Source organism: Carettochelys insculpta, chromosome 21, assembly GCF_033958435.1.
Source record: "Carettochelys insculpta isolate YL-2023 chromosome 21, ASM3395843v1, whole genome shotgun sequence".
Lineage (NCBI taxonomy): Eukaryota > Metazoa > Chordata > Testudines > Carettochelyidae > Carettochelys > Carettochelys insculpta.
Genome location: NC_134157.1, coordinates 2,892,287 through 2,914,739, shown reverse-complemented (window position 1 = coordinate 2,914,739; position 22,453 = coordinate 2,892,287). Strand labels below are relative to the sequence as shown.

Below are 22,453 nucleotides of genomic sequence, written 5' to 3'. Positions count from 1 at the left end.
TCCCTCCGGACCGCCTCCCGCACGATTCTCCGCGCTGATTGGCCACGGCGGTGTCACGTGCTGGTGGCCGCGCCGGAGAAGGGCGGCTCGAGCCCTTTTGCCGGGAGGTGTCGTTCGGCTCCCTCCGCACCGCACCCAGCTCCGGAACTGCCCTGTCTGCCGAGCCGCGGGTGCCGGCAGCCCCCGTCCTCAGCGGGCTGAGCTGCGCACCGCAGCGGGGGCGGCGCGGGCCCCTGCTGTGTCACGCGGCCAAGCCAGGCCGCAGCCCGGCCTGACCTGCCCCGCGGGGCTCGGCGGTTCCCGCTTCCCGGGCGCTCGGCATGGGACTGCTTGGCAACCTCGCGCGAGGCCTGGTCCGGGGCGCAGACAGGATGGCTGAATTCACCAGCAAACGTGGGCCCCGCACCCATCACAAGGGCCGAGGAGCCAGGAAAGTGGGTTACATCACCGCCGGAGGGAAGTTTGTGAAAGTTAAGGAAATGGTCCCCGAATTCGTGGTTCCGGATCTGACGGGGTTCAAGCTCAAGCCCTACGTTTCCTATAAGGCTCCGAAAGGGACACAGCCACCGCTGACGGCCAAGGAGCTTTTCATGGAAGTCGTTGCCCCACAAATTGAGAAGGATTTTAAAGAAGGAAATTTCGACCCAAATAACCTTGAGAAATACGGATTTGAAGCGACTCAGGAAGGCAAGCTCTTCCAGCTGTTTCCCAAGAACTATGTGCGTTAAGAAATAACATGTTGCCGTCGTCTCTTGAAAGTATCTGCAGCAGCTAATACACTGGAAATATTTAAAAGTGTTTTTATATCTGATAAGAACGTTCCCTAGGGAGATTTCAGCTGTAGATGGAAACAATATGCTCCCCTTTCTCAGTGCCTATTAAAGGAAAATCTTACTGACTTGGCTTTTGTAACTTTTAAATACAACTTTTTTTAAAACCTTTATAATTCCCAAATGGGTGAGAGGGAGAGCATTGAATAAAATCTGCTTATTCCCTGAGTCTCTTCATGCCATAGTCTGTGGTCAGAAGCAGCAGATGCATGGTCGGTAGGGCCCTGGGGGTGGGGGGTGGGGGGAGGGGGGGATACAAAAATGAGGACCTGTAGCCGTCAGGCTCAACTCATTTGACTTGTTATATGCAGTCCAGATTTTATTTGTAGGACACAACTGGAGGGGGAAGATTTAAGATGCAGCTTGTTGTGTCCTTTCCCTGCAGGCACCTAGCACACTGGCTGTGCTGTTGGGAACTTGGGGGAGGATAGAGCCTCCCTCTGCTGGTGGGACTTGGTGGGAGAGAGCCCTGCATAGGTATCCACTCCCCTATCCACAGATATGCAGGGCTCTAATGGTTAGCCATTTGCTTCTACTGCTAGATGACAAAGGGTCACAGGTACTTATATTTCAGGATATTGAGCCAATCACCAAGTACTTAGGCAATTCCCATCCTCCTGTTCTTTAGTGCCCAGAGGTCAATGCTAGAGGAAATGGAGTTTTACACAAGAGAAGGGAGACACTTTCCAGAGCCCTATGAGCAGCATCAAAGTGCTGTGGACTGTCCTGTTGAAACCTGTACCATGCAACTAGTCTGAGGTTATTCCCAGTTGTAAGGCAGCTTCTCTTTTGGATGCAGTTAGTATCTATAGTGTATTTTTATAGTGTGTGCAGTTTGTTTGAGAACTGCTCTTAAACCATAAGAGCTATGGATAATTTGGTATGCAGCTTTCTCATAACCTAACTTAAACTAAGGTAAAAGTCTGGTTGTGCCTGTAAAGTGCCTGCAATCCTATGCTTTTGCAGAACATGGAAAAGGAGGAGTACACAGAAGAGGGGAATTATACTTCAGACTCACCCCTAGGGGCAGCCACAGCAGGAAAACAGTGGCCAAGTGACAATAGGTCTCCCAACCCTGCTGGCCTCCAGACAAATAAGTACCCCCCCACACTCAACCTCCCTCCCTGTCCCCACACTGAACAACAGTGCTGTACAGGGGGAGCTGTGCTCCCTCCACAATGATTGCCCCTGCAATTAGCACATGCACATATGCATCCACACTCACAAGCTTAGGCTGGGGACAGGGAATATGGCCCCACCCCACAGCTCTTGCAGGGGCTGGGAAGTGGAAAAACTCTGGCCCCAGCTCAGTCCTACAGCTTTCACCAGGGCTGGAGAAAAATGCTTCACCTCTCACCAGGGTTAGGGATAAGCAATGAAACCCCAGCTCATGCCCTGCACCTGTTGCTCTCTCTCAGCTCTACTGCAATTGCTTCCAGGCCATCCACTTGTTGACTATTCCTTCTGTGTGGCTACGAAGCAGATCCCTCTTTCCACCCTGTTGCCCAGAGCAGGATCAAGGCAGCAACAGGGAAAGTTGCCTGAGCCAAATTGCTGATTGCCTCAGAAACTTTCCTTCACACTGCTGCCCAGGGAAAAGGGAAGGCATGCAGGCGAGTACCACCTTGACCCTTCCTACAGCCCATTGTTGGTTCAAGACCCAGCAGTAGGGAAACACTGCAACCAGTAGACAAAGTTACAGTGGGAGTTCTGCTACCTTCTTTTTATGAATGTAGTTTTCACATGTCAAAATGCCCAAAATTGAAATGAGAAATATCCTATCAAAATTAAACATTTCATTTTGACCCTACTTAGGAGTTTATAAACACTTTGTTTCAGGATGAACCCCCTTTCAGAATAGGAGAAAATTGAAAAATACTTCAGAAGATCTTTTGGGAATATCTCAGAGCAAGATTAGATGATAATCTTTGACAGCATAATTTCTCATCAAAATGTCATCTTCTGGTCAAGAATCACAGCTAGTCTGGACAATACATACTTCTCCCTTCTGTAGCACATTTGCAGCTAAAAACTGCAATTCTATTCCTCGTTTCTTCTCAGTACCTCCCAGATAGTATCATATCACATTTGGGAGACTAATCCCAGGCAATTTCTTGTTTATTGATTTTGGATCTCAGCAGTATTATCCCATATGCACAATAAAAACACAAAGTGCCATTTAATAATCTAAACTCTGAAATCCACCAGGACAAAAAGAGAACCAATATATGAGTTTCCTAGGAACTCATCAAATGAAATAAGAGAGAACTCAAATTTTTTTTTAATTTAGAAAGATCCAAAAATAGTTAACAAACTTTTGTTCACAATGCTGATATGCATATCCAAATAACAGCACTCAAAAAGATGTTCCAAAATACAAATGGTATTCTCAAACAAGTTTTTGTGCATTAAGAAGCTTAGTTACTTTTGTATGTGGTTTTAATGGCTGTATGAATTTACTTGTACAAAAACTATAGTTGCTGCTGGTGTTTCTTCTAATCTAGGCTAATAATTCATTAAGATTCTCATTGAAAAATCCCTACAAGCTATTACTTAAATATTTTAAGCTGGGTTTTTGGATGATGATAATCAGGAACACCAAGGCAGTGCCCCCATTTCTGTAGTGCCTTGCTGATACTTCACAACAATAATCTAAGAGAATAACTTCAAGGAATTCTGAAGAAATCCTGGTTAGGATTGCATTATTAAATAATTGTATATTTTTAAAGAACATCAAGAAGTGTTGTCTATGTTCAAGGGTTTTGAGATTTAAGATGAAAATCCTGCTCAGCTTTTATTTTTCTAACCTACTTTGATGCTAGTCTCATAGGTACAAAAGAGAGGGGTTTGTTGCAATTGGCTTTTTAAAGGTTATTTTGCTGCAAGTGCTAATATTCAAGGAAACTCACTGCATGACCATGCAAATCCAAGTGGTGCTTGTTGACAAGTGATAACCTGAAAGTCAACTTGTACCAGGCTGTAAATTATGTGTAAAATTATACATATGCAGCAATAGCTGAATCCTCATGTTTAAAATATTTTGCTACACAACTTCAATGGAGCTGCTCTTGCAATCTGTTTTGTCATGTACATGAAACAATCTTGGATTTCACTCTAAAAGAAATCTCCATATCCAATGTAGTTTCCCTGTACACCATGTCTCAAACTGTTGTGTGTTATGAGGACAGGTCTCACAGACTACATCTACACATTCAGGCTGAATGTGAAGTAAGTTATGCAATCTGCATAGAGCAAATTGCATAACTTATTTTGAGTGTAGTTCAAAATAGGCTATTTTACCATTTGGCATTATCGAAACAATGTGCTGTTTCAAAACATCCCTTACTCCTCCTTCAACGAGGACCACAGGGATGCCAAAATAGCATTCCCATTATTTCGGAAAAATATTTTGAAATACCGGGCTCATGTCAAAGACATGGAGTAGCTATTTTGGGATACTGAGGTATCCCAAAATAGCTCTGCCATACAGACATATTCAAACATGTCATATAAACCCCCTTAACTTTGTGGCAGTTATTCAATAACGTACTTATTGCGGTAAGGTTTCCTAGGGGGAGGGAGGAAACATTCGTTTGAGAGTGGGATGAGAGATGTGGCATCTACCCACATCTCAAACTGGAGGCAAGACTTAAAAACAAACTAGTCATTAAGGGAGGTATATTTCATACCTTAAAAAGCATCACCTGAAATGCACCATCACCACACTGAATTAAAACAGTAAAGGGCAGCCACGTATATGCACCCATATTTAAATGTCTGCATCAGCAAAGGCAGACTAGTCATTTTGGTTTCGTTTGAGTTAGACACAAAACATTAAGAATGTAATTGCCTTAATTTAACAGCATAGGTCTTCAACAATACAAGAGCCTTCAGCTCCCAGGCAATAAAACTGGAAAAAGCCAGCTGAAATTATACTGGGCATAGACTGCAGATATAGTTTTGCAATACAAAAAGTCTTCTATATCTGCCATCTGGGGTATTTGAGAAAGAGAGGGATGAACAATGAACTTTTCAGGGCTGTTCAAGTGAAACTGTGTTTTTGACTGGGAATAATATTTAATATTTTACTCTGAAGGGTTGATTTGATGTGTTTCCCATTTCCAAACATGTAAGATGTTATCATAAAATGAACAAGTCGCTAGGATGCTGATGTCTCTTTGAGCCTTTGCTAATTCAGTTTGATCACTCTTGGTGTTCAATCTCCTTCGATCAGGATGCTGAGAATGAGGGTCAGAGCCACTCTCTGGTCTGACCTGTGAGGCAGTGCCTTCACCCTCCTCATCTAACACTACATCAAAGGTAGCTGTAGGAGATTCATAAACTATCTTCAGGTTCTGGATCTGCAGATCCAGTTTCTTGCCTCCTTGATCTGAACTTGCCACTGGTTCTTCAGATGACTCGGGTACAGAAAGTTGGTCCTGTTTCACAGCCAAGGGATCCCGTGGGGAGAGTCTTGACCAATCAGCTCCATAAGCCAAGGAGTTATGCAAGATGTAGGATGATACAACAATGCATTCATCTGTGTTGTCTGCTAAAAAGAAGAATAAGTAGAAATCAAGCTGCAAAGCCCAGTAAGAGGTAGCTTGTCAGCTATGTGTTTCGGTGTTGAAAATTTAGGTGAGAAGAATTCCCCTATTCCACCCCAAGTGTACTGATTCTTTTTGACGTGTGAAGGGGAATGGTAATCATATGCCTTCAAAGACAAATAAGCCAATGCTTATGTGGGGGGTGGGGTCTAGCTGCTGGTGTTACAAGTGGCGAGGGCGGGGTCTGGCTGCGGGGCATACAGGCAGCCACGAGGTCAGGTTGCGGGGCTTGCAGGGGGTTCAGGCTGTGGGGCCAGTAAAGGGGTCTGGGTGCCGCAGTTTAGGGCTGGGGGGGGGGGGGTGTCAAGCGGCAAGGGGGTCTGGCTGCCGCCGTTTGGGGCTGCAGGGCCGGCAGTGGGTGGGGGAGGGGTCAGGCTGCAGGGAGTACAGGCAGCAGTAGGGGGTCAGGCTGCAGCAGGTTTAAGCCACGGGGAGTGGGGTAAGGCTCGTATGAGCCTGGGGGTGGGGTGGGGGGAGTCCACTTGTAGAGTGATCTAAGGTAGGTATGTGTGTCCCTTGTTTAAGTGAGTTCTCATAAAGTACTCCTTTAACAAAGGATGAGTGTACTCAGTGCAGTAGCGTCTATAGTCAGGGAAGATGAACAGAACAAAGTGTGAGTAGAGGGAGACCATCCCTTCCCAATCAACTGAACTCTCACCCATACTTCCTTGGCAGTCAAGGATTTTGAAACCATTATGCATGCAAGCAGCCAACAGCAAGTGTTCACGTGTCGGGTGCCACTTCAGTCGCCAAACTCCACCCTGAACATGGGTGTCTGCCAATGGCTGCTTCATATTTCTGGTGTCCCACAGGAGAATGTGCTCATCATAGCTGGAAGGAAACAAACAAATATGCACAGACAACAAAGGAATTATAGTGCACAGTAGGAAGATGCAGCCATGCACTTCTTACCACTCTCCACTGAGGTCAACCTCTTCCAACAAGAGCTTTTAGGGAAGCAGCCATAGACTGCAAATAACAAGGCAAGTGGCAGATGTCAAGCAAGACCAGGCAGAGAGCACTCACCTTCCTGTAGCCAGAAGGTGTTCACGGTGCGGACTGCAATGAATGCTACACACGCCCATTGAATGTCTGCAAAGGAACCACATGTATCAGGCGAATGGAGACCAAGGAAGAGTGCATGAAGTGAGAACAGTTCATTCTGTTCTTCAAGTTAGAGAGCTCTAAGAAAACCTCCAATGCAGCAAAGCTTTTTATAATAAGGAGTTAAGGATAGCCTTAAGCAGCAGACTAGTGATTGTAGTACAGTACACAGAGGAGAGTAGTTCTCTCCCAGGTAAAATAATAAAACAGTTGATACAAGACTCAAATTAAAATAGGGTAAAATAGTTCATACCCAGCAATATCGGGTACGGAAAACAGACCTTTTAAAACTAACGATACCATTTTTCTTTTTTTAAATGAGATCACAAGGATCAGTTCTAGGGCCAGTATTGTTCAACATCTTTATTAACCATCTGGATGAGGGGATGGATTGCACTCTCAGCAATTTTGCAGATGACACTGAGCTAGGGGTTCAGGTAGATATGTTAGAGGGCAGGGATAGGGTCCAGAGTGACCTAGACAAATTGGAGGATTGGGCCAAAAGAAATCTGATGAGGTTCAACAAGGCAAAGTGCAGAGTCCTGCACTTGGGACAGAAGAATCCCAAGCACTATTACAGGCTGGTGACCAAATGGCTAAGTAGCAGTGCAGCAAAAAAGGACCTGGGGATTACAGTGCATGAGGCTGGATGACCAACTAACCAACCATAGGCAGCAAAATAACTGCACAGAAGGACAAGACCATGGCATGCCTTGAATGGTTAAAAGCTGACATTTTAATTAGGGCTGTCAAAACAATTTTAAAAATTGTGATTAATCACACTGTTAAACAATAATAGAATACTACTTATTTAAATACTAGCAAGTTTGTCCAGCATTGCTCAGGTCCTTAAGTCAATAATAATTTGGGGGTGCTGGAAAATGAAAGGAAAATTATTGGACTTTTCAAAACCTGCATCCCCGCATACAAACTGCCCTGAGCTCCTCCTCACCCCGCAACCCGGACTCCTGCACCTCACACACAACAACCCTCTGCTCAACCCTTGCCCATGCAACACCTTGTGGTTCCCCTTCCTGCCCCTGTGCAAGGGCAAGCTGTGCACAGCTTGCTTGCCCACTGTCCTTCCCAACCAGAGTGAGGAACACGGCAAACTGTGCACTCTTCCCTCCTTCCATCACAGTGAGGAAGACAAAACAGCAAGCAATGAATATGGGGGAGAGGAAGCTTCAGCTCCCCCAGCACAGATAAACTCTTAACCTTGCTTTAAGTTATGATAAGCAGAAACTGTATTCTGAATTTGGAGGTCTTAGCTCTTACCATTTAGGGGGCGTTCTTGAATAGACAGACACTCACAAACTCTGTCAAATATATAGTAGATTTGGGGATTTTTCCTATATTTTCAAATATACTGGTTACACTTACAACGAGCAATTGAAAACAGTTAATTGGTTAACAGTTATAACTCAGAGCCTGCCACCCAGTCCACCCCCTGGCCCTGCCACAGGTGTGGGATCCTGCTGCCTGGCCCACTAGCCTGGTGCTGTTGGCCACCACCAGAGTACACCAGCAAGGGATAGTTAACCAGTAAAGCACACCAGTACACCTCATGCTTATCTGTATGCTTACTGGTTAACCATAATCAGGAATGTTAAACAACACAGCATAAAAAGTGTACAGTGCTCACTTTGTTTATTTTTATTACAAGTATTTGCACTATAAAAACAAAAGCATTAATATTTATCAACTCATCTAATACAAGTACTGTAGTGCAATCACTATCATGAAAGTTGAACTTACAAATGTAGAATTATGTACAAAAAACGGCGTTCAAAAATAAAATATTGTAAAACTTTACAGCTTATAAGTCCACTCAGTCCTATTTCTTGTTCAACGAAATCACTCAAACAAGTCTGGTTACATTTGCAAGAGATAATGCTGCCCACTTCAAATTCACAATGTCACCTGAAAGTGAGAACAGAAATTTGTATGTGACTGTTGTTGGGTGTCATAAGATATTTATGTACCAGATGGTCTGAAGATTCAGATGTGCCTTCCTGATTCAACCACCATTCCAGACATGCATCCATACTGATGACAAGTTCCTCTCAATAACAATTCAAAGCAGTACAGGCTGGTGCATGTTCATTTTCATCATCTGAGCAGATACCACCAGCAGAGGCTTTGCGACCGGGTGCTGGCAAACAGGGTGCGTGCTAACAGGAGGGAGTTTGGAGAGGCTCTCCTGGAGGAGGAGAAGGAAGGAGCAAACTAAAGCACCTTGGGCTAAGTGGCTGCTTATATTTGGAGGTTTTGGGCTTGTGTGTTTGTTTGGAGTTTGGAGTTTGTTTGTTTGGAGTGCTGAGCTGAGTGTGTGTTTGTTTGTTTGAAAGGCCGTGTGCTCAGGCAGGCAGGCAGGCAGTTGGAAGCTGATTAGGTTTGAATTGAAACACCGTGTGCTGATTGGCTGAGCTGTAGGCAGAGGGAGGAGCTATCAGGGAGGCCGAGCACTTAAACCCTGCTAGTAAGCGACCAGGGAGCTTTGCGACCGGGTGCTGGCAAACAGGGTGCGTGCTAACAGGAGGGAGTTTGGAGAGGGGGAGCTTGGAGGGAGCCAGTGACTTCTGTTGCCCTTAAACTAAATCCTTTATAACAACCTCTATCTGAAACATTTAATTAACCCTCATATATAACTAGAGTAGGAAATGGAGGCAGAAGCCCAGCAGCAGAGTGGGGGCTATCCTGTTTATTGTGTCGAGTGCAGTATGTATGACTACCTACCCTGTGGGCGGGTGGCGTATGTGTGCGCTCGATGCAAGGAGCTCCTGGCCCTCAGAGACCGAGTGCGTGCTTTGGAGGCCAGGGTGGCTGAACTGGAGGAGCTAAGGAAGGCAGAGGTGTTTGTGGATGAGACTTTCCGGGACATAGTAGGGCTGTCCCACCTCCAATCTGACAGTCCTGAGGCTGTTACGGAGGATGAAAGGCTCAGGGAAGGAGAGCAGTCAAGGGGAGCAGAGGGAAACCATCCCGTAGTTGGGACCCTCCTTCCAGAGGGTGATGTTGTATCCTCTCGTGCCGAGGATACTTCTCCGGGGGAGGGAGCGCCAGCTGTTAGGAAGAAGCAGGTTTTAGTAGTGGGGGATTCGATCATTAGAAATATAGATAGTTGGGTTTGTGATGACCGGGAGAACCGTATGGTGACTTGCCTGCCTGGTGCGAAGGTTGCGGATCTCTCGAGGCATCTAGACAGACTTATGGGCAGTGCTGGGGAGGAGCCGGTCGTCGTGGTACATGTTGGTACCAATGACATAGGGAAGGGTAGAAGAGATGTTCTGGAGGCCAAATTTAGGTTACTAGGAAAGAGACTGAAATCCAGAACATCTTTGGTGGCATTCTCTGAAATGCTTCCAGTTCCACGCGCAGGGCCAGATAGACAGGCAGAACTTCAGAGTCTCAATGCGTGGATGAGACGATGGTGTAGGGAAGAGGGGTTTAGATTTATTAGGAACTGGGGACACTTTTGGGGTAGGGGGAGCCTATACAGGAAGGATGGGCTCCACCTAAATCAAGGTGGATCCAGACTGCTGGCATTAAACATTAAAAAGGACATAGAGCAGTTTTTAAACTAAGAGGTGGGGGAAAGCCGATTGGTGCGGGGGAGCACCTGGATCGGACGGAGACTTCTCTTACACGAGGCTCCATAGACAGGGATTCCCTAGAAGTTAGTCAGATAGGGAACGTGGGAAATAATATATGGGCAAGATCAGATGTGAAACAATCGTGCATAAAAAAATCCACCACGTCTGTGAAAGGCGGACATATAAATAGTGGTAGTTTTCTAACATGCTTTTACACTAATGCTAGGAGTCTGTCTAATAAGATGGGTGAACTGGAGTACCTCATATCAAAGGAGGAAGTTGACATAATAGGCATCTCAGAAACATGGTGGAATGAGGACAATCAGTGGGACACTATCATACCGGGATATAAATTATATCGGAAAGACAGAACAGGTCGTGCGGGTGGCGGAGTGGTACTATATGTGAAGGATAATATAGAATCAAATGAAGTAAAAATCCTAAAGGAATCAAAATGTTCCATAGAATCATTATGGATAACAATTCATTCCTCTAATATGAATATGGCATTAGGAATATATTACCGACCACCTAACCAGGACAGTGATAGTGATGCTGAAATGTTAAGGGAGATTAGAGAGGCTATCAAAATAAAAAACACAGTAATAATAGGAGATTTCAATTATCCCCATATTGATTGGGTGCATGTCACCTCAGGACGGGATTCAGAGATTAAATTTCTTGATGCCTTAAATGACTGCTTCTTGGAGCAGCTAGTACAGGAACCCACAAGGGGAGAGTCGATTCTCGATCTAGTCTTGACTGGAACGCAGGATCTGGTCCAAGAGGTAACTGTTACTGGACCGCTTGGAAATAGTGACCACAATATAATAACTTTTAATATTCCTGTGTTGGGAAGAACACCGCAGCGGTCAAACACTCTGGCATTTAATTTCAAAAAGGGGAATTACACTAAAATGAGGAAGCTAGTTAAACAGAAACTAAAAGGTAGAGTAATTAAACTAAAATCCCTGGAAGCTGCATGGAAACTGTTTAAAGACACCATACTAGAGGCCCAACTTAAATGTATACCCCAAATAAAAAAAACACAGTAAGAGACCTAACAAAGAACCACCATGGCTAAACAGCCATGTTAAAAAGGCAGTGAGAGAGAAAAGGGCAGCTTTTAAAAAGTGGAAGTCAAATCCTAGTGAGGAAAATAGAAAGGAACATAAACACTCCCAAATTAACTGTCATAATGTAGTAAGAAAAGCCAAAAAAGAGTTTGAGGAACAGCTAGCCAAAAATTCAAAAAACAATAGTAAAATGTTTTTTAAATACATTAGAAGCAGGAAGCCTGCTAAAAAAGCAGTGGGGCCCTTGGATGATAAAGATATAAAAGGAGCGATCAAGGAAGACAGTGCCATTGCGGAGCGATTAAATGATTTCTTTGCTTCAGTCTTCACGGCTGAAGATGTTACAGAGGTTCCTAAATCTGAGCCAGCCTTTTTAGGCGACAAATCTGAGGAACTCACTCAGATTGAAGTGACATTAGAGGAGGTTTTGGAATTAATTGATAAGCTGAATAGTAACAAGTCTCCAGGACCAGATGGCATTCACCCAAGGGTTCTGAAAGAACTCAAATGTGAAATTGCGGAGTTATTAACAGTGGTTTGTAACCTATCCTTTAAATCCACTTTGGTACCAAATGACTGGAAGACGGCCAATATAACACCAATATTTAAAAAAGGCTCTAGAGGAGATCCTGGCAATTATAGACCGATAAGTTTAACATCAGTACCAGGTAAATTAGTAGAAACACTAGTAAAGAGTAAAATTGCAAGGCACATAGAAGAGCACGAATTGTTGGGCAAAAGTCAGCATGGTTTCTGCAGAGGGAAGTCGTGTCTGTCTAATCTATTAGAATTCTTTGAAGGGGTTAATAAACATGCGGACAAGGGGCACCCAGTGGACATAATATACCTAGATTTCCAGAAAGCCTTTGACACGGTCCCACACCAAAGGCTTTTATGTAAATTAGGTGGTCATGGGATAGGAGGAAAGGTCCTTTCATGGATCGGGAATTGGTTAAAAGACAGAAAACAAAGGGTTGGAATAAATGGTAAATTTTCACAATGGAGGGGGGTAACTAGTGGTGTTCCCCAGGGCTCAGTCCTGGGACCGATCCTGTTCAACTTGTTCATCAATGATCTAGAAAATGAGGTAAGCAGTGAGGTGGCAAAGTTTGCAGATGACACCAAGTTGTTCAGGACAGTCAAAAGCAAAAGGGATTGTGAAGAACTACAAAAAGATCTCAGCAAACTGAGTGATTGGGCAGCAAAATGGCAAATGAAATTTAATGTGGGTAAGTGTAAGGTAATGCATGTTGGAAAAAATAACCCAAATTACACGTACTACATGATGGGGTCAAATTTAGCTACGACAGATCAGGAAAGGGATCTTGGAGTTATAGTGGATAGTTCTCTGAAGACATCCACGCAGTGTGCAGCGGCAGTTAGTAAGGCAAATAGGATGTTAGGAATTATTAAAAAAGGGATCGATAATAAGACAAAAGATATCATACTTCCCCTATATAAAACTATGGTACGCCCACATCTCGAGTACTGCGTGCAGATGTGGTCTCCTCACCTCAAAAAAGATATATTGGCATTAGAAAAGGTTCAGAAAAGGGCGACTAAGATGATTAGGGGCTTGGAACGGGTCCCATATGGGGAGAGGCTAGAGAGACTGGGACTTTTCAGTTTGGAAAAGAGGCGATTGAGGGGCGATATGATAGCGGTATATAAAATCATGAATGGTGTGGAGAAAGTGAATATAGAAAAATTATTTACCTTTTCCCATAATACAAGAACTAGGGGACACCAAATGAAATTGATGGGTAGTAGGTTCAAAACTAATAAAAGGACATTTTTCTTCACACAGCGCACAGTCAACCTGTGGAACTCCTTGCCCGAGGAGGCTGTGAAGGCCAGGACTCTATTAGGGTTTAAAAAAGAGCTTGATAAATTTTTGCAGGTCAGGTCCATAAATGGCTATTAGCCAGGGATAAAGTATGGTGCCCTAGCCTTCATAACAAGGGCAGGAGATGGATGGCACGAGATAAATCACTTGTCTTCTGTTCTCCTTCTCTGGGGCACCTGGCATTGGCCACCGTCGGCAGATGGGATGCTGGGCTTGATGGACCTTTGGTCTGACCCAGTATGGCCCATTCTTATGTTCTTATGTTCTTAATTTTCTTCCTTGGTATTTCAGGTTTTGTAGTTTCCGTAGAGTGGTGCTATTTTAAGACTTCTTCAAGCATGAAATCCACAACATCATCCTTCTCAGATTTTGGAAGGCACTTCAGGTTCTTAAACACTGGACGGAGTGCTATAGCTATCTTTAAAAATCTCACATTGATACCTTCTCTGCATTTTGTCAAATAAGCAGTGAAGGTATTCTTACAAAGAACAACATTTGTCAGGTCATCAGCTGAGACTGCTATAAAATAGAGCCAGGGACACAATTCTAACCTACCCACCTTCTGACCCCACCTCAAGGAGTTCAGTCACAGATTTAATTAATGCATTTTTTTTAAATGAGTATCATCATCTTGCAAACATGTCTGCTGGAATAGCGTCCAAAGCATGAAGGAGCACACAAATGTTTAGCATATCTAGCACGTAAATACTTTGCAATGCTGGCTACAAATGTCCCAAGTGAATGCCTGTTTTCACTTTCAGGTGATATCGTTTTGTTTTTGAGTGCAGTTAGGTAACAAAAAATAATAAAAAAATCCACATTTGTAAGTTGTATTTTCACAAGAAATTGTACTAAAATATTTGTACAAAGTGAACTGAAAAATAATTTTTCTTTATCATTTTTACAATACCTGTACTCAAAAATAATAATATACAGTGAGTAGCATACACTCTGTATGTGGTTTTATAACTGAAATCAATACGTTTGAAAATGTAGAAAAACATCCAAAAATATTACCAAATACCAATTGGCATCCTATTTTAGCACCATGATTAAAACTAGAATTAATTACGATCAATTATTGAGGAAATTGGGTGAGTTAACTGCAATTAATCAACAGCCCTAATTTAAATTTAACTGAAATTGTGGGAAGACCACACACTTAGTCACAGTGAGTCATGCATCATCATTCTATATCCATCTGTCTGAGTGGCTTAGTTACCGCTCACTGGTGAAGATAAGTGTCTCTGGACAGCACCTGGTGTCCCAGCCTCTGAGCAAACAGTCATCTCCACCTGTACAAGGAGGAAAGGCTCTGTATTAACACTAGTTGGAAAAATCAGTGCACCATGAAAGAAACTGAGATTTGACAGATCTGGAGAATGATTAAAGCTGGGGACTACGCCCTTGTTGCTGTTGCACTCAAGATCATAGCTGGACTTGGGCTTTTCAATGGAATGAAAAGCAGAACTATTTTGTGTACCACAAAGATATCACTTCACCCAAAAGCATCAGGTAGGATTGGGAAAGGGAAATTGTTAGAAAGCACTCAATCTAAACAGAAGCATATAGTAGTCAACATTTGACACCTTTCCCACAGTATGTCAGAGCACTTCACAAACATAAGTTGGATCTCACAAAACTGCCTACGAAGGTATCTCCACTTTCTAATGGGGAAATCAATACTCGGAAAAGAGAAGTAATTTGCCAAGGACAAACTTTATCTCAATAGCTGAGCTGATACTAGAATCCCAGAACCTTCACTTCTGTCTCCTGTTCTGTTACTCCTGCTTGACTAATGAACCATCCAGGTGGGCACTAATATCGACTACCTCCCCCACAATAATTCCATCCACTTTCCACAGTCACTCCTTCATAGATTACTTTTACAAGAAATGGCACAAACACTGACAAGATGCCAGCTGGTTGGTACAGCAGAAAGAACTGTCACCATGATGCACAAGTAAAAGATAGAGTGTCAAGAGAGACAGACACACACGAAAATGGGTGTTTTGACAGCCACGTATCTCCAGGATATTTACCTGCCCTCCCCAGAAAAGGCTTTTGGTGTTCACACACCTGAATACACAACGTCTATGTTCCAATAATTAAAAGCAGCAGTCCAGGCCTCAAAGTTGTGAGCTTTCCACTGGTTAAGGATACGCACAGAAGGAGCAGACTCATCTATTGACAGTAGGTTCAGCTTCCCCTTTGAATCACTGCTGATTATTCTCAATGGTTGCCCACTATAACAGAAAAGACAGACAACATATATTACAGTTTAAGACAACTCAGGTCCCAGCATTTAATTCAGTGACTTTCTCCTGCACACCTGCCACATCAGAGCCTGAAAAGACCAGGTAAAATACAAATGAGTGTCTATTTAACATAGACATGGAGAGACACTAGGGGAGCAAGGCTTTCGAGCAGATACCAATGCTGTGTATTTGCAGAGCCCATCAATCCCCTGTTCTAAAGAAGTGGATTTAATCTTTAGTGCACACAGCATGGGAAGCACAGCAACATTCACTATCCCGCCTCTCTGCTCTCCAGTAGGTAATTAACAGCACACAAGGACTTGGGAAAATTAAAATAAAGTCTTTGGTCATCTGTAAGCTGCAAAACACTACTGAAACATCCATTAAGGTGTTTCATCTCTCCAGTGTGGCAATTTCCCACACTGCTCTCCCATTCACTGGGTCTTACAGGAACTGGGAATGCTGCAGATGCTGCACATTCAACCCCACTGGAGGTACAAGGCCTTTAGCTTCCCAAGTGATTAAGCAGCAGCAGTGGCAGACTTCACAGGGATGCCCTTCTGAATCAACACAGAGAGTAGTTATCCATTTTAAAGATGAAGATACATGCGCAAAGAGATTTGCCCAAGGACTGAAGTTTGTCAATTCATTAAACATCACATATAGAGACAGTATAATGGGCACAAGCAATTCAAAGAGATACCAGGTTAAGTTAAACAATTTCAGCTACAGAACTCCCCTGGCTCCCAACCCTGTGCTCAGTCCACACTTCTCTCCCCCAACCCCTCAATTTTGAAAACAGTCCCCTTTGGGCCAAGGCTGACTGCTAACTTAATTGTACTTTGCGATCATATTTCTGGAATCAACTCTGGGAGCAGACAGGAGAGCAACCTCCTTGAGGCTGAGATTCTAAGCTTCCCCATGACAGAATAATAGTGCTCAAACTCAGCTGAGTTCAGATTTTACACAAGCACTATAGCTGCCATTTCTCTGTTAATAGATCACAGGCAGAGACCCCACAGTAAAAATTTCTGCATGAAGGAACCTGAAAGGCAGTTCTAAGCCTCTTGAGAGCTAGGACTGTGGAAGTGACAATGGATCCTATTTCTCTCTCGCACACAACTACAGAGTGTCATAATTATTCCCCGTCTCACCATTGCTCCCGTCCAGTAGACCAGTCCAGAGATAAGGCAATGCATTGTGCACCTAAATCAACATTACAGAGTGGCTCCAACATGCAGCTGTTCTTCTACTGGAGAGAAAAGGAAATTGGTCAAGATAGGAAAACTGAACAACCACAAAGACAGTGTTTAATTGCTCTTTCACACTTCACTAGGGAGGACCCCACAGGTGGCTGTATTCCATGAATGCAACAGATTCTACCCTGCAGAATTTTACGATCCTTGGCATTACACAAAAGAAAAATCCCAACATATAAGTGACTGAACTGCTAGATCCAAGGACTACTGTCCACATAAGGTGCCTCACATTTCCTGACCTTAAAATCACTGACTCCTCCCTGCCCCCCTAACTAGCCACCCTGGCAGCTCTTCCATTTCAAAGGTCATTATGACTAGAGGTCCATCCAGCCACAGTGTCCTCACATCCACCTAGGCTGACTTCTGCTTTCTCCACTCCATTCAAACTGCCCTCTAGTCACCAATAACCTCTTCCTCACAGATCCCCCTCTTCACCCTCAATCTCTATGCTGCATTTAACAATGGCCTATACACCCTCCTCAAAATTCTCTTTCTTGGGCTTACATGACTCTCCTTTCACAGTTCTATTTTGTCAACTGTTCTTTCAACAGTTGCTGGGGAGAAGTAGCAACTGAAGAGCACTGTCATCATCTTCCCCTACCCCTTCCCCATTTCTTCCCTTATTCCCATTCTTCACAGACGGACAGAGCCTAGCTTTATTCCCAGACCTCAGAGACAAAACTTTTGCTTTGGAATCTAGGGAAAATGCCATTTAAAAATATTAATTTTCAACTATACCCATTTGCTCCAAAGTCACAGGTACTGCCATGGAGCCTCCAACCCCAATATTCAGTAACACTGCACTGTAAAGCCTTTGAACATTAGTAATGAAGCTAATGGCATTTACATGAAGGCTATCTTCACTAATAACCTGCACCCCAGCCACTTACCTCACTTCCAGTCAGATGGCAGAGCTCCACAGTTCCTTTGGCATTTGCAATGCCCAACAAAGGGTGTTCTGCGACAGGAATGTGGCACCTGAAGATTAATTGACAAGGTCTTGAATGCAAATCCATGTCAATTCAGTAGAGGAAAGGAACACAGTTCTGAAGGAGGAGTTCTATTTTATTTCCTACAGTTCTTTTGCATGTCTCTGTCAGACAGCAGACTCCCTTACTGCAATTCCCTCAACTTGCATAGCTCTTATTCCACACAAGGACTAAGGGAAGACAAGATCCCATCCCATAATGCAGCTTTTCCTCCCTTCATCTCCCACCTCATTCCCAAAAGAGGATCCCCCTGCTTCAGCTAATAATTTCCATTTTTGTAATTTAAAAAGAATCATAGCTTTAAAACTTGTTTTCAAAGCCAATAGACAAGAGAGCAAGCAGCCTCTTCTGTTACTTCTATCCTGATGCTTCCCTAGTTCCACAACCTCTGATAAAACTGTCCCCAACCTCCATAAGCAGCAGGCATAGTAAAAGAGCAGCCAGGACACCCACAATGACAGCTAACCTCCATGAACAACTGGGAGTTTTTACCCTTGAACAGAGCAATAACCCCGCAAAGCCAGAAATCTTGTACAGCACTGTGCTCACATTACTGCAGTAGAAGTTACTGCCAATCAGAGAGAATGAACATCTAGAGCAGCAACCCAGTCACAAGTACCAAAGGAGCCTGGTATCTCTCCCCACATGTGCCACCAACTTGCCAGCATTACCACTTGAGGTCTAGAATGGCAGCAGTTTCAATCCTTTGAATTTCAGCCAGTGGAGTGAAGGGTTGCTCTTCACGATAATGATACAGGTAGAGGCGACCCAGCCGTGTGTGGGGCTCATCACTCTCACTTGGGTTTACACCAGGCTGCAACAAACAAGGGTAAGGGAAATCTGTAAGCTTAACTGACTATCTTCTCACCTCTTTCATACACTGTTATATTTCTCCCTCAAAGACCCTGCCATAAAACTCACCAACATCTACTAGTCAAAGCAGGGGACAGAGTCAGCACTCACTGGCTATGTCTACACTAGCCAAAAACTTCAAAATGGCCATGCAAATGGCCATTTCAAAGTTTACTAATGAAGTGCTGAAATACACATTCAGTGCCTCATTAGCATGCGGGCAGCCATGGCACTTCAAAATTGACGCGGCTCGCCGCCTTGCGGCTCGTCCAGACGGGGCTCCTTTTCGAAAGGACCCCGCCTACTTCGAAGTCCCCTTATTCCCATCTGCTCATAGGAATAAGGGGACTTCAAAGTAGGCAGGGTCCTTTCCAAAAGGAGCCCCGTCTGGACGAGCCGCATCAATTTTGAAGTGCCGCAGCCGCCCGCATGCTAATGAAGAGCTGAATATGTATTTCAGCGCTTCATTAGTAAACTTCGAAATGGCCATTTGTATAGCCATTTCAAAGTTTTGGGCTAGTGTAGACACGGCCACTGCGTTGAAATCCCAGCTCTACCAACTCTACCAGGCTGTAGAACCCTGGAAAGTCATTTTTTCCCCAAGACACCAAACACCCACACCTCTAGGAAAAGCCTATGACATCTACACATCCTTAGCAACTCTGAAAAATCAAGCTCCAGACTCCTCTAGAAGGCATATAGGGAGCTAGGGATCATTTCACCCAGCTCTGGCACGGGATTCTGCAACCGTTTAATAGGACTTGGCAACAATATAGAGCACAAAGGAGTATTAGATTCCCATATAGCTAACTGAGGAGGAATTTAGTCAGGTAGTGTGAGCGGATATTTGGCTAGGAAAAAAGGGCTGATCCCTCTATCCTTATGAAAAAGATCACGGGCTCTTCAGCCATAACCAGTACATGAGCCTTACTGTTCCTACTGTTCAATACATTTGAATGGCAAATTTCAGAAAGACAACCCTCCCACAGATGAATTCCTCTTAACACCATTGCTGGAGCACTGTTTCAGGACTGACTCAGAGAAAAAGACCGCCACCTACCAAATATGGGTCATGCATCGTGTAGGCATTCCATGGAAATCTCCCATCCAAGTACACTGCTTAGTTCTCAAGATCAGACATGAGCACAGTTCGTGTTGCAGATGCAGTAGAAATGCTTTCCATACGGGTGTATGCAAATGAAGAGCATAATGCCCTGCCACTTGATGGAAGTAATTCAAAGCACAGCTGTACTTTGAAAAAGGTGACTGTAAAATTGGTCACTGCTTACTCAGCACTTTTGCCAGCTGCATGGATTCAGACCTACTAATTTTAATTGTAGATTTTTTTTTTTTTACTTGTGTTTTAACTTCTAATATTCCTGCATAGCCAACACAACTATAAAAGTGAGAATTGGGATCTCTTCCATGTTGAACATAATCAACAAAATTGTTGACCAAGATCTCATCAGCTACAGCATATTACCCCACTGAAGTCCAATATAACTGCACAGGTGTCACTGAAGGCACCAAAGAATCTTTATTATTGATGTTCATGAAAGACATAGGATAAGATAGGAAGACCCCAGCTTCATCCTCAAAGTGAGTTTGTACAGGTAGCCATATGGGGAGAAAAACAGCCAAACAACAACAGAATGTAAACACCCTGCCTCTCCCCTAACCCTTTTACTTATTAACTAAGCACACTGTATCTGGAGTCACTCCATGAACATGATACTCGCAGTGCCAATTTTACCAATTGAACCACATTTACATGAAAATATCAGATACCAATTACCAGAGACAAGCACAATATAAAAGACTAGACCTTGTACTGATTTCCCGTGGATGGACCCCTCACTACATTTCCAGCCTTAATGAATCACTCTATGACCAACACTGTAGTTACACAATTATTCAAACGTGAATGGGACTTGGAAGTTCTTCTAAAAAGTTCTCAGTTTGATTTTCTATTTTCAGTAAAAGCTGCAATAAAAAGTCCAAGACAAAAGTCCAAACCTACAATCAGAGTTATACTCAGTCTTTCCACTGTCTCTCGTTACAGTGGCAGAGGCCTTACTTTAGATCACACCTATCCTTCTACAACCGAGGGTTTGATTTTTTTCTTTGTGTGCTTCCTGCAACAACAGAAAATAGTTATGCTCCAGAGATGCCTCCTACATTCTGTATGGATGCCAACTGTAATAGTTCACATGTCTGCTTTGATTTTGAGTCTTCTTCCTGCATACAGGCTTTGGCAATGTGAAACTGATGCACCCAGAGTCCCCAAGAAATCAAAAGATGAGATATGTTTCAGAGAAACTATTGCACTTCACAGTGCAGACAAATAAGTGCTCTATGCTAATCAGAAATGAATGTGAAATAAGCAGTTTCAATTTGGTAAGATATTTGCCTGAATTCAAGCTTGTCTGGACCTAGGGGGGTTTGGGTTAGGTCAGCCGCTTATTCTCTTATGTTGTGTTCTAACCATGTTTCACATTTGTGCAGTTTAGTGCTGAAAAACAATCTGAAAACTCAAGGAAGTTGAGATGCATGTGAGGTCAGAACTGAACTGTGTCACCTATCAGTCCTCCAGATACTATAACGTCTATCGCTTACCTTTCTATCAGGTTTCTTTAGCTGGTAAGTGCCACAAACAAGGATACTGTGCCAGCCTTCCACAGGGCACCACTCTACAGCATCTGCACTGTATTCAGTGTCTACCACTTGAAGAGTCTGTGTCTTGCACTGCAATGCCATGTCAGAACCTGCTCATCCTGCCTAGGAAGGAAGAGAGCAAAAAAACAAGGCTAAGAGAAGCAGTGAAAGGAAGCAAGGAAAAAGATGCATAACCCTTGACTGGGGCTTAAAAAGCAAAATAAAGCACAGCTAAGCTTTCCTGGGTGGCCTATCACCCGTACCAGGGCTGCTACCCTGGGAGAAACAAGTAAGCTCTAGGAAATTCTGTCATACAAAGATATTACTCCCTTCAGCCAGAAGAGGTTCGAGGGTAGCGGTGGACAACTTGCAGTGCACATGTGGACATAAGGTCAGCTTATCAGAGTTTGCAGTTTTTCAGGCCATCTCCTAAAGGATGGATAAGAGCTAGGGGTTAACGCACAGGTAGACATCCCAACTGTGCCTTCTTTGGTTTAAAAAGGCATTTGTTCACTTGGGTGGTGGCAGTGACCTCCCAAGGTCAGGGTATCTGTGATCATTGGAAGCTTTTAAGCTGTATGTAGCTACCTTCCTGGAGTAAAAAGATATTTTGCTTATTGTTGCCCAAACGCAGGGCTGCCAGATTCTGCTGGTTTCCATCCGCCTAGTATTTTTCCCACTAATCTTACAAAAGTGACACTCACCTAAAGCAAGGGCGGTGTGTGCTAATTACACACAGCCTCGACTGTGAGAGCCCTGTGCCCCCTCTGCCTTCAATCACAGCGCCGCCAGGGTTCAATCGGCACACCCCCACCGACTCGAGGTGTGCAAGCGCAGGCAGCGAAACTGCCCTATCCCAGGAGGCCGTCCGGGTTACAACAGTCGTGCGCCCCGCTCAGCTGAAGGGGGCCACTCATGCAGCCCGCTCTCTAGGTTGCCCACCCGCGGCCCAGCGGTCTCCGCCGGGGCTGCAGCACAGCTGGATGCAGAGAGCACAACGAACGACCAGGCGCCCCCGGATAAAGCCCTCCCCCGCGCACGCACTGACTGAGGAGCAGGCCCACTCCCACCCCGCCAGTCCTGGGGCTGCGAGTGGAGACACGGGCCAGGCCCCCTTGCCGCGTTCACGTCCGTCCGTCCGTCCGCCCGCGCGCGCTCCTCCCCCGCCCCCGGGCTGCCCTCCACAGCTGGGAGCGGGGCGCGGCTCGAACCTGGGCGCTCAGCCACCCTCACCCCACGGAGCCGGCGGGGAGCTCGGCGCCGCCCGTCTGCTTCCAGGTCAGGCGGAGCGCGGTGGATGCCGGGGCGGGCGCGCGGGGCTGGCTGAGGTGAGCCGGCGCGCGGTGGATGCCGGGGCGGGCCGGGCCGGGCCGGCTGAGGT

The 22,453-nt window shown here is 44.6% G+C and overlaps 2 protein-coding genes across 8 annotated transcripts; one reads left to right on the top strand and one right to left on the bottom strand.

Annotated features, from left to right (window-relative positions):
* Positions 1 to 47: 47 nt before the first annotated feature.
* On the top strand, positions 48 to 898 carry MRPL41 (mitochondrial ribosomal protein L41). Its single transcript, XM_075015448.1, has one exon. It carries the CDS (start codon positions 321 to 323, stop codon positions 726 to 728), a length of 408 nt encoding a protein of 135 aa, XP_074871549.1. The 5' UTR covers positions 48 to 320; the 3' UTR covers positions 729 to 898.
* A 226-nt stretch (positions 899 to 1,124) lies between these two features.
* DPH7 (diphthamide biosynthesis 7) lies at positions 1,125 to 22,412 on the bottom strand. 7 transcript variants are annotated; one of them, XM_075015064.1, is made up of 10 exons: positions 22,284 to 22,412; positions 21,034 to 21,195; positions 18,237 to 18,379; positions 17,467 to 17,554; positions 16,472 to 16,566; positions 15,139 to 15,305; positions 14,282 to 14,354; positions 6,464 to 6,529; positions 6,096 to 6,268; positions 1,126 to 5,382 (listed from the first exon to the last, which is right to left on the bottom strand). In XM_075015064.1, the coding sequence occupies exons 2-10, from the start codon at positions 21,172 to 21,174 to the stop codon at positions 4,916 to 4,918; spliced, it is 1,413 nt and encodes a 470-aa protein (XP_074871165.1). In that variant the 5' UTR covers positions 21,175 to 21,195; positions 22,284 to 22,412; the 3' UTR covers positions 1,126 to 4,915. The 7 variants fall into 7 exon arrangements, with proteins under 7 accessions (XP_074871171.1, XP_074871165.1, XP_074871166.1 ...); XM_075015065.1 differs by having other exon boundaries at positions 22,306 to 22,357; XM_075015068.1 differs by having other exon boundaries at positions 21,034 to 21,191; positions 22,284 to 22,354.
* Between the last annotated feature and the right edge of the window lie 41 nt (positions 22,413 to 22,453).